This window comes from Simochromis diagramma, unplaced genomic scaffold (genome assembly GCF_900408965.1).
Source record: "Simochromis diagramma unplaced genomic scaffold, fSimDia1.1 OVJJ01000672.1, whole genome shotgun sequence".
NCBI classification, from domain to species: domain Eukaryota; kingdom Metazoa; phylum Chordata; class Actinopteri; order Cichliformes; family Cichlidae; genus Simochromis; species Simochromis diagramma.
In genome coordinates this window covers 465,053-477,093 of record NW_024387215.1, presented here as the reverse complement: position 1 = coordinate 477,093, position 12,041 = coordinate 465,053, and the positions used below count along the sequence as shown (strand labels likewise).

The window sequence follows — 12,041 nt, the reverse complement described above, 5'->3', positions numbered from 1 at the left end:
GGTTGTTGTTCAATAATAAAATTATTCCTCAAAAATACAACTTGCCTAATAATTCTGCACTCCCTGTAGTTGCCATGGTTTCCTCTCTTCTCTTATTTATTGTGTGTGATCAGGACAATTCTGGAGAAGATGGGCCTAGAGGGGAAAGTCACCCCCTTGCAGGCCAAAACGAAATGGGATAACTTACAAAGTATGGATGTGTGTTATCAAGAAGATAATTCTTAAGAACACAAGTTAACTCTTTAAGACCGGTCAGAGCGGGCACGCTCCGTTTTGCGTAACTATTTTTTAAAACCCTGTAGAACTGCAACCATGTAAGCTAGTGCAATAATTTTTTGCATATGAAACTGGAGGAGTTGTACTTACATCTTATGCCATCAGCTTGTCCTAGGTCACAGTTTGCTTCCACATATACAGTGGGGCAAAAAAGTATTTAGTCAGCCACCGATTGTGCAAGTTCCCCCACCTAAAATGATGACAGAGGTCAGTAATTTGCACCAGAGGTACACTTCAACCGTGAGAGACAGAATGTGAAAAAAAAAAAATCCATGAATCCACATGGTAGGATTTGTAAAGAATTTATTCGTAAATCAGGGTGGAAAATAAGTATTTGGTCAATAACAAAAATACAACTCAATACTTTGTAACATAACCTTTGTTGGCAATAACAGAGGTCAAACGTTTACTATAGGTCTTTACCAGGTTTGCACACACAGTAGCTGGTATTTTGGCCCATTCCTCCATGCAGATCTTCTCGAGAGCAGTGATGTTTTGGGGCTGTCGCCGAGCAACACGGACTTTCAACTCCCGCCACAGATTTTCTATGGGGTTGAGGTCTGGAGACTGGCTAGGCCACTCCAGGACTTCCAAATGCTTCTTACGGAGCCACTCCTTTGTTGCCCGGGCAGTGTGTTTTGGATCATTGTCATGTTGGAAGACCCAGCCTCGTTTCATCTTCAAAGTTCTCACTGATGGACGGAGGTTTTGGCCAAAATCTCACGATACATGTCCCCATTCATTCTGTCCTTAACATGGATCAGTCGTCCTGTCCCCTTGGCAGAAAAACAGCCCCATAGCATGATGTTTCCACCCCCACGCTTCACAGTAGGTATGGTGTTCTTGGGATACAACTCAGTATTCTTCTTCCTCCAAACACGACGAGTTGAGTTTATACCAAAAAGTTCTACTTTGGTTTCATCTGACCACATGACATTCTCCCAATCCTCTGCTGTATCATCCATGTGCTCTCTGGCAAACTTCAGACGGGCCTGGACATGCACTGGCTTCAGCAGCGGAACACGTCTGGCACTGCGGGATTTGATTCCCTGCCGTTGTAGTGTGTTACTGATGGTGACCTTTGTTACTTTGGTCCCAGCTCTCTGCAGGTCATTCACCAGGTCCCCCCGTGTGGTTCTGGGATCTTTGCTCACCGTTCTCATGATCATTTTGACCCCACGGGATGAGATCTTGCGTGGAGCCCCAGATCGAGGGAGATTATCAGTGGTCTTGTATGTCTTCCATTTTCTGATGATTGCTCCCACAGTTGATTTTTTCACACCAAGCTGCTTGCCTATTGTAGATTCACTCTTCCCAGTCTGGTGCAGGTCTACAATACTTTTCCTGGTGTCCTTCGAAAGCTCTTTGGTCTTGGCCATGGCGGCGTTTGGAGTCTGACTGTTTGAGGCTGTGGACAGGTGTCTTTTATACAGATGATGAGTTCAAACAGGTGCCATTCATACAGGTAACGAGTGGGGGACAGAAAAGCTTCTTACAGAATACGTTACAGGTCTGTGAGAGCCGGAGATTTTCCTTGTTTGAGGTGACCAAATACTTATTTTCCACCCTAATTTACGAATAAATTCTTTACAAATCCTACCATGTGGATTCATGGATTTTTTTTTCACATTCTGTCTCTCACAGTTGAAGTGTACCTCTGGTGCAAATTACTGACCTCTGTCATCATTTTAAGTGGGGGAACTTGCACAATCGGTGGCTGACTAAATACTTTTTTGCCCCACTGTAGCTTTGCAAAAACTGCATAAAAAGCACTTGCAGCAACAAAAACATAATATTCCAGAAACACGCTTTGCCGATCCAATCAGCTGTTCGTAACACTTCCTACGTTGGAATAGACGTCAGCGCGAACTAGCTCATGTCCGCCATTACCTGCCCAAAACCGGAATTGACGCCATTTTGATTTTTTGGTTTGTTTGTTTTTTTTACCTTCAGGGCCTATACTGTTGTTTTTATTGTCATGTTTTACTTTATGCTTTTCTGTGTCGTTTCTGGGATGCTTAGAACTCAAATTGCACTGCTGAAAATAATTTATTTTGATGTATATGCTGTTTTATTTGCAAATTTGCACTATAATATATTTTTTATTTTCGTTTTTTACTGCATGTCATACAGAGGTCGAGTTCTTGTTATCAATAATCTGGTTTCTTCTGCTTTGTGGCACCGGTTGACTTGTGTTGATCCCCCAGTTACCCTCTTGTCTAACATTCAAAGGATCCTGGTGGACTTTTTTTGGGATAAGTTGCACTGGATTCCTCAAAGTGTCCTTTTTCTCCCTAGAGAGGAAGGCGGACAAGGTCTGGTCCATTTGGTCAGTAGAGGGGCTGCTTTTCGCTTTCAGTTTATTCAGAGACTGCTTACAGGACCCCCAGATCTAGTATGGAGGAGGGTATCGTGCTGTATTCTTCAGCAGCTTGGTCATATGGGTTTGGATTTATCTCTGTTTCTGATGGACTCAAGCAAGCTGAACGCTTCACTTCTTCCACCTTTTTACAAGAGTGTTTTTCTGTATGGGCTCCGCTGAGGAAAGGGATGCAACAGCAGGCAGAATCTTTGTACTGGTTGCTGGAAGAACCTTCACTGTTTGGCAGCTTGCTGGATTGCCCTGTCTGGGGTAGGACTACTTTATCCAGACGGCTCCATGCTGCACAAGTCTTTTCTCTGAAGAGGGTGGTAGAGCTGGCTAGATAATTCGGATGGACTCGCTGCACAGCTTGGGATAAGGTCTACTTGAGTTGTTGGTCAGCTTTTCGATAATTGGAAACGCAAATTAGGTGGAATTGAGTGTTCACGTTTGGCAAGTTATTGTGCTGGCACTCTGTTTCCAAATCATTTAGATCCTTATCTTTCCATCAGACTGTTTCCTGGTTTTAAGAACTGCTTTTGTCCTTTACTGGATAATGTGGATGTTGCGGGGGTGTCCCTGGAAGGGGCCTCTGGAAAACTTTGTATAGGCTGCTGGTAAAAACTCTCAATCAAGGCAAGTTGAATGCACACAATGACACGGTGAGGAGGACCCATCTCTCTTTAGCACCTGACATCAAACCAGCATGGAGATCCCTTTACAAACCTCCCCTCACGAAAAAGCACGCAGACTTGCAGTGGAGAATTGTTCATGGCATTGTTGCTGTAAATTCTTTTGTTTCTGTTATTAACGCTGCTGTGGAAGACAAATGTCCATTCTGTGTGCAGAATGGACAGAATCTTTAGTAGATGTGGGCTGACTATTTTTATTTGTGGTTTTAGATTTACTCGTCTTAGGAAGAACAAATGCCAGCTGCTTAATTTGTAGTTAGGACAGGCAAAAATGGCGGTGTATATGAGCAGGAAGAGAAAGTTGTCAGAAGGGCTGAATGTTGAGGTAGTCCCTGTGTTTAGGGACTCTCTCTCTCTCTCACACACGCACACACACAAATTTTTGTTCCCACCAAGAAAAGAATACACGCTTACACACAGATGTGTTTTCATCACGGATCAGTTTACACGATTAAATCATCAGAAGAAATGATAACAGTAAAATTATTATTAGAAATCAACTTAAATAATAAACACATTAATATTTTTTGTAACACAGAAAACAAATTCAAGTAAAATAAACATTTGACTTGTTAGACAGATGTTCATCAAGTGAGTTTCTTCTGAATCTCTTCTATTTTATTCTAAAGAAACAAAATAAAATCTTCTATGACAAAATTCACTCAAAATGCATGTCTTGTTAAACTGTATATAGTATAAATTTAAAGCAAAAAAAACTATAGAAATATCAGGCATCACATTGCAAAATGACAGCACTGACAAAAATAACCCATGTTTGTCACGATCTGGTTGTAGGGACTCAAGCGCAGAGTGGTTAGATGTCTCCAAAATACAGTTTATTTGCGGCTCCAGTGCACAATATATATACAGTGAAGGGAATCCAAAACTCCAGGGAATCACAGGGTAGCTCTCTCACACTCGCTCACGTCTTCTTGCCCACACTCACACACGTACACACGGCAGGGAGGTCGCAGGTCCGGGGGGGGGGAAGGTCTGAAGCAGAAGAGAAGGGAAGTCACAAACTAATCACAAATCACGAAGCACAAGTCCACAGGAGCTGTGAGAACACTAACGTCAGTAGTACAATCATCCAGCGACAAGAGGATCTGTGTTCCAGCCTCAAATAGTGCTCCCGGTGATGACAGGTGATTGTTGTCAGGTGTGTGGGCCAAGGGCGGGAGCCCACAGTGAGCTCCGCCCAGGCAGAGAGGGAGAGAACCAAAACAGCAAATGTGTGGGGCCCTTGTGGGGCCGGCCGGGCAGGCACGGAGACCATGACAATGTTTTATTTGTTGTGTTACTCTGTCCTTCGCTGATTAAAAAAAGGAGAGACACTAAAGACACTGGGAACATAAATTGAACACAACACGACAGTTTGTACATGTGACTTTAGCAAGAAATATATACAAGAAAAACTTACACACCTGTTCATGGTTTCTCGCTTGTTTCTCTGACAGTTTCTTCTAAATCTCTTTTATTTTTTGTTTCTCTCTCAAGTGTTTAATAATTTGTTCCTTGTCTTTTTCTAGTTTTCCCTTCCTTTCTGTCATTTGGATTATAATGTTCTCTGTTTCCTCCATTAGCTTTTCTGTCATCTTTAGCAGTTCTTCATGTACTTCTGTTCTCTTTTCCAGGTCAGTTTTTTTATCTCCACGCTTATTCATTTTTTTCTCTTTGTCAAGTAATTGGGTTTCTTTCATTTTTATCACGACCTCTTTAATCTCTGCCTTGTCCTCCTGCAGTAGTGTGTTGAGTTTTTCTCTCTGGTTCTTCAGAAATGTCTTCTGCTCCATCAGTTTCTCAATGGTTTCTCTGACACGTTTTAAGTCTTCCTCCTTGTTCTGCAACTCATTTTCAAGTCTTTTCTTTTCCTCACATTCTCTCTGTAATTTTTCCTCCTTCTCTGTTTGATGTAGTTCATTTTTGTCCTCATCATGTATCTTGTTTTCTGTGTGAATAAAAATGAAAAAAAAAATGTTGAAAAGTAATATCACTGAGAGCTAAAAAACAGACTTGCTTGCTACAGTAAAAATTTTTCCCCCAAAATTTCACATTTGCAGGGGAAAATGAAATTATAATCAACATCTGAAACCTAACAAATATCAGGTAGATATATTATGTTTTTAAGAAACATTTTAAACTAAAACACTAAAAAAATATAGATTATGTTGGTTCCAAAGGTAGGGATAAATTTAGTAATCAGTACGTGTTTAAAGTTCCAATCTAATGCATCCATGAATGTAATGATTATCTGCGTTTGTCAGAAAAGTATGATAAAGTTAGAACTTACTGGTTTTCTTTTGTCCGGATTTCCATATTAGTAATACTGTTGTAACAATCAATATTAAGCAAACAGCTAGGTTGATAGTAATCTGAACAGCAGGATTACACTGGACCAAGTAGAAATCACCTTAAATTAGAAAGCACACAGAATATACTGTCTGTAAATAAGAAGTAATGTGAATAACTAATAAAGTCAAGCCATAGCTGGACTGGCCATCGGGCATACCGGGCATTTGCCCGGTGTTGGCAGATGTGTAAAAATAGCCCAGTTGTTTGGTGGTGGCTATGGCGGAGCTTCCACTGAGGCCAGCAGGTGGATGAGGGAAAGGAGGGGAAGCAGGAGGAGGAGAGACCTGAGACGGCCGCAGGTGAACTGAACTTCAGGTAACAAGTTATGACCTGCAGTCTATCTGGGTCAGATATAAACCAAGTTTAGCTGTAGTTTATTTTAGTTGTGCTGACTTTACAGTCAGTTACAATAACTCGTACTGCGTACTAGCTAGCATGACAGAGTTTCTATACAGCTGGGTGGGTGCTATGATGCTACTGATAGTGAACTTTATTTAATTCATAAGGTTAGTTAGTAGAGTTGCCAACCGTCCCGTAAAAAACAGAATCGTCCCGTATTCAGAGAAAATATTACGCGTTTCGTATTGAGCTGAAAAGAAACAAAGTTTGTCCTGTACTTCAGCTAGAATGAAAAAAGACACAAAGCTGGAGGTATTCTGCCCCCCAAAAAGCACAGCTGCCTCTTCTTCTCTCATTCTCTCCCCCTCCCTCTCCTGTTGCTACTTCAATCATGAAACCGATCAATGATCAGCTGATCGGCTTTTCTGACACCATTCCCATCTCTCTTGTTTATCGCCCACTTTGCGCTAGAAAGAGGAAACCAGCTGATGTCGCGCTAAACAACAGCAGCACGTTTAAGCTTGATCAGCTGTTGTTACAATTTATTTAATATTACTTTCTAGTATCAGCAGTGTTGGTCAAGTTACTTGAAAAAAGTAATTAATTACTTAGTTACTTTTTAAAAACACGATTTACAACCTGAATAGGTGATAAAGCGATAGATCTTTCAGCCCAATTCTACTTTTTCTGCATAATCCATCATACAAAATGTAATAAAATGGAAAAGTCTCTTTTTAAAACTTGCTTTATTAGTTTTAATCTTTTAACTTTATGCATCAAGCAAAAATTTAATTATCTGCAACATTCTCTGACTGGAAGAAATTTGTTTAATATTTAAACCTATTTTCTGCACATTCCAGTACACATTTTTTTGTGTGTGTTTACACTCAGTCTTTCAAATAGATGCAAGTAAAACACAGCAGAAAATAAATAAAGTCAAAGACTCAGCGGTCCTGTTGCTCTATTTTCACCTGTAAAGCAGGAATGGGGTAGGCGGAGGTTTACCCTGGTGCAGGTGAGCCGCAGCGGTCAGTGGAAGAATCCGAGAGTTTCTCTGTGAGTTTCCCATTATGTCGTAGCGCACTCGGTACTTGCTTGGAAGTTTAGGGGTTTTTTTTCGCTGTAAAAAGAAGTTTTCTTCCCACGCACAACGGACACTGTTTTTGTCACTTTTTAGGGAATCAAACTTAAAGTAAGGTCAGTACTTCCACGCTTTAAATGCTGCACACTCATACTCTCTCCCGCACTCGATATATTATCCACTGTTGATCTGCACACAGCTGTTGTCACGAACGTGGCACTTGCATACGTCACTGTCATGAGACATTCTCCCAAAAAAAATCACGATTTTAGTAACGCAGTAACGCAGCGTTCCTACGGGAAAGTAACGGTAATCTAATTACCATTTTTGCAATAGTAATCCCTTACTTTACTCGTTACTTGAAAAAAGTAATCGGATTACAGTAACGCGTTACAAGTAACGCATTACTGCCCATCTCTGAGTATCAGCTGATGTTTGTTGGAGCCACAGCCATAAATCAGCTGGTCATGATATCGGTTTGGATATGTGGTGAGAGGGAAACATGAAGATGAAACCAGGAGATGTCCTTACTGAATCATCAGAGCTGAACAGGTGATGGAGAAACAGGTTTACCCTTTAGGTGACATGAATGAGTTGAAGGGAAGTTATGAGCTGTTTCTGAGAGGATCCTTTTCTACATAGCTGACAGCTGGAAACTGTGCAGGGGAGGGTCCAGCAAAGTTTTGCCAGGGGACCAGTTAGGGAAATTAACAGGGAAATGGGTGCACAAAGAAATACTTTTCTTTCTTATTCTCATTTAAAATGTCTAGCTTTTAATAAATAATTATCTGAATCTTACAACCAAAGTTTTTATCTGATGTAAAATGTATAGAAATCCTACATAAATACCAACAAGACAGTTTACGTCAAGACATCAAGACAGCATTACTGTCACAACAGCGTTTGTTTTCATTCAAAGGCTTTTTGGCTCTTCCTATAATACCTGGTGGGCCGGTCTCTAGTCAAAATGCCTGGGCCGAATTTTTGTCCCAGTCCAGCCCTGAGTCAGGCATATGTCATTTTTCTACCTGATACATGGATATGTGCTTCTTCAGTCTGGTTGATGTTCTTCTGTTGGACTCTGCAGGTGAGACTGTAGGTCTGTCTCTTGTACACAGTCACAGTGCTGCTGACAGTATAGAGGCCATCAGAACCTTTGGCACTGTTTGTAGATTCAGCTCTGATTTGGTTTCCTTGACTGTTCAGCCAAATCACCTGAGGCTCTGGATACCAGCCGTTAGATTTGCATTTAAAGAAGATTTCATTTTTGACTTTGGATATTTCCATGACTACAGAAGAAACAGAACCTACAGAGTAAAATAAGGATAAAAGTTACTTGGAATGCAAAGTTCAGGATTAAAACATTTTTTAACTATTTCAGTGGTTCATGTTAGTCCAAATTCCTTCCCGATTACCTTCGATTACTCTGTGGTCACGCCATATACTTAAGCTTTTTGTTGAAATGGTACAGTGGCTTAAATTGTAATTATAAATACTACTATGCTCTTTTAAAGATCCATTATGGTTGTCCGATTTAATCCTGTTACATATTTAAATGTCCATCTGGTCAGGTCAAATGCTTTTTTCTTTTGTAGTTTTTTACCCAGCTGCCCAAATGTTCCTCTCATTGCCCTTAATGCCCTATGAAATGTCTCTAATTCTAAATACCTTCACTATCTTCCACACCTCTCTCCTGTTAGTAAACTGCACTTCTTGAGAACTCAATAAACTATGCCATGCGTCTGGTCAGTCCAAATCTCAATCCAGTTAGCTATGTTAGCTCAAGTAAGAACTAATCCCAAAATTTATTCAACTCATATGCTCCTGTAGATGATTCACTTCCCAGTAGAATATCCATCTTGTCATCCAAGGTAAGCTTTTGTTATTTGTCAGTATCCCATGCCTTAATGATTTCCTTTTTTTTTTTAAGAGCAAATGGTATTGATGTCAACTTACCAACAACAAGCTCCATCCCAGTTTCTGCACCAATTTCAGGAACAAGGCAGTTATACATTCCTGCATCAGAGACTTGCACTTTGGAGAGTTTCAATGAAATGTCACCACATTTCAGTTTGTTGACAGACAGTGATGTTCTTCTGGAGTATAAAGTATTCTGAGTCACGAGCTCCGCATCGTCCCGCTTTAAGTGGACAAATCTTGGTTTAAGGTCACGTCTAGACCATTCCACAGTCAAGTCAACAGCATCCCTAGCTGGATCTAGCTGGCATGGTAAAATGATGTCATCCCCTGTCATTGCAACCAATGGGTGAGTTGGACCAATCATCTGAGACTGACCTGTGGATAAAGTATAATAAACGAATAATATAATTACACTTCATTTGGGTAATTTTTCTTCGGCTGCAATTTCCCAGGTTGTGTGTCTTTACATCTTTCTTCCAGTTATCTTGCAACACTCCCATCACATATACACAAAAACTCTCACCACATTAACATTATGTTCATTGTTCAATATTACTCTGCAACTTACCTCCACAATGCCATGTTAGAAGAAGAAGGATAACATCATGATAGAAAACCAAGAGAAGCCTGTCCTTCATTGAACGCATTCTCGATTTCTGCATAGTAAAAATAATATAAATACAGTGGGTATGGAAAGTATTCAGACCCCCTTAAATTTTCACTTTTTGTTATATTGCAGCCATTAATGGACACACAGCACCCCATATTGACAGAAAAACACAGAATTGTTGATGTTTTTTTTGCAGATTTGGAGGAGGTAGAGCAGGTCATCTGCTAATCTGAAGGTTGGTGGTTGGATTTGCATGTAAGATTGAAAGCACATCCATAGAAAAAACATTCTGTGAATTAAGCCCTTTCAGTACTCAGAGTAGAAAATTGCTAAGAACCATTTACCTGTGATATCAGTTACACAGTTTCAAATTTATACATATATTCTGTTGTGCTTATCTTTTGTTGTTCAAGTTTTCAGTGCTGGTACAGTTTGCATAATAAATGTGCTCAATAATGAAACAGATGTTGATTTAAAAGTAGTTTCACACACACGTGCATAGAAATCACTCTTGGGGCTCCCTGGTGGTCACACCAGTTGCAAAAAGACAAGAATTTCGTGCATTAGCCTACAATGGCAAAATGGTTGAATCTGAGGGAATACAGTAAAAATGTCAAAAAATACAACTTTTCTATAAAGTGAAATGCTGACATTACAGGATGCATGGTTTTATACTACAACAGTATTACAAGAGAGCATAAAAAATGTGGTTTCAGTAGAAGTGAATGGGGCATTTTTGTGTCGAAAGACACTACACAAAAAATGCAATCAAATCAATGATGTTGCTGTTCTTTGACATGCCCAAGAATCTAATCACCCCAATGTCACATCCTCATCCTATTTATTATATGGAAAATTATTTTTTGTGAGTTTGTTTGAATAAATAATTAATACATCAGATGTTTAAGCTGTCATTTAAAGGCTTAAAATCCTAAAAACAACTTAATGTTTTATAATTTTGAAAAGTGCTCAATTTGATTAAGTGATTAATCAGCAGAGTATGGATGATATCTAGTTCAAAAATGTGAATAAAAAGACAAGTTCCTTCAAAATGTCACAATCTATAACACAGCCAACATGATTGCCAAATAAATAAAAGTCCTGAGAAGGGCATGTGGGTTTTTACAGTGTAGTAAACAGTAATAGCTGCTGCTATATCTTCCTTTGAAAGCAGAAAAGTGAGCTCTCTCGTTTTGATTGACAGAGTACAGAATAAATCTGTTGAGCTTAAAGCTTAACATCAACCAAACACCTCCAAACATACAGGGTTTTTTTCTGAGGAAACTGTCTCTGCCCCCAAACAGCTGAAAAGTCGTGTTAACTGATGATTGTCACAGTTCAACACTTTAATCTCAGTAAATTCAGCAAACGTGCTTCATCTTCAGTCGTTTCAGACAGCTGTGCTCCTGAGTTTGTATCAAGCAGTCATTTTCAAAGAAGAAACTGAAATTATTCATGTGAGTTTACTCCGCCCACTTTGTAAACAGCAGACCAATCAGAACCAGCCTGTGGCATTGACAGAAAGAAAATCTGAGAAACCTGCTGCTGCAGTCAGCTCTGTGTTTTATCTCTTTTGGGCAAATAAATTAAAGAAAAGCACAAAGACTCAGCCAAGGCTGGAGGTGACCCATCAAACATTCACCAGGAACACAGATCAGCTTAGACTATGATCTTTTGGTTTAAAATTAACTTGCTCAGTATCAGTGTAACTTAAGCACATGACTAAAACTGAAAGCTCAGAGTTTATTTTAAGTCACCTTGATGAGACAAAGTCCTGCTTTACGTGCAGGTCTCTGCACGATTCCAGGAACAGTTCTTTATAAACATAATACAGCTTTTTGCTGCTACATTTGGAGCTTTGTGGGAGCTTTTAATGACTGACAGACATTTGTCATCTTGTATGTGCTAATGGTTTGACAGAGAAACAACAGTCTGACATTATTCAGAGTTTATTCAGTAACATGTAGAAAAAAATCCCTTTGTTTTTTACCACAGTTTTGGTGTTTTGGTATAAGGTTCTTGTTTGTTTGTTCTCTGACTCAAAACAAATGAAAATCGAAAACAAACAAATTAAAAAGAAGACTTACCACAGGTAAAGGACCCTACACGCTGTCACAGTGATTCAATCTGTCACTCTCAAAGTGAAACGAGTTGCTGGAGCCGAGCAGGAAACGAAGACTGAGACAATGATTAACGAGTCACTGCAAACCAGACACTCCGGTCAGATCAGTTTCTAACGTTCACTGCTGCACATTCTTTGGTGTTTATCAGATAAACACTGAGCATGACGAACACAGGGACGGATGACCTTGATTGCATATTGCATCAGTTCAGTGCCGAATCCGATCATGTGTAAAAAACCAAAGAGGAGCTCAAAATGGTTTCAGGAGTTTCTTAGTACCTTCAACA

The 12,041-nt window shown here is 39.8% G+C and overlaps 1 protein-coding gene across 1 annotated transcript; it reads right to left on the bottom strand.

Annotated features, from left to right (window-relative positions):
• Positions 1-4,616: 4,616 nt before the first annotated feature.
• LOC120746510 (butyrophilin subfamily 3 member A2-like) lies at positions 4,617-11,874 on the bottom strand. Its single transcript, XM_040051930.1, has 6 exons — positions 11,720-11,874; positions 9,591-9,678; positions 9,059-9,397; positions 8,131-8,409; positions 5,621-5,740; positions 4,617-5,278 (listed from the first exon to the last, which is right to left on the bottom strand). The coding sequence occupies exons 2-6, from the start codon at positions 9,667-9,669 to the stop codon at positions 4,794-4,796; spliced, it is 1,302 nt and encodes a 433-aa protein (XP_039907864.1). The 5' UTR covers positions 9,670-9,678; positions 11,720-11,874; the 3' UTR covers positions 4,617-4,793.
• Between the last annotated feature and the right edge of the window lie 167 nt (positions 11,875-12,041).

Bases quoted from the DNA above. Each gene is read 5' to 3' on its own strand.
- LOC120746510 (XM_040051930.1), bottom strand. From the start codon at position 9,669: ATGCGTTCAATGAAGGACAGGCTTCTCTTGGTTTTCTATCATGATGTT. The intron at 5,741-8,130 runs GTAGAAAAATGA...TTCTAATTTAAG, and splicing joins AGCACATATCCATGTATCAG to GTGATTTCTACTTGGTCCAG. The intron at 5,279-5,620 runs GTAAGTTCTAAC...TTATTCACACAG, and splicing joins ATCCGGACAAAAGAAAACCA to AAAACAAGATACATGATGAG.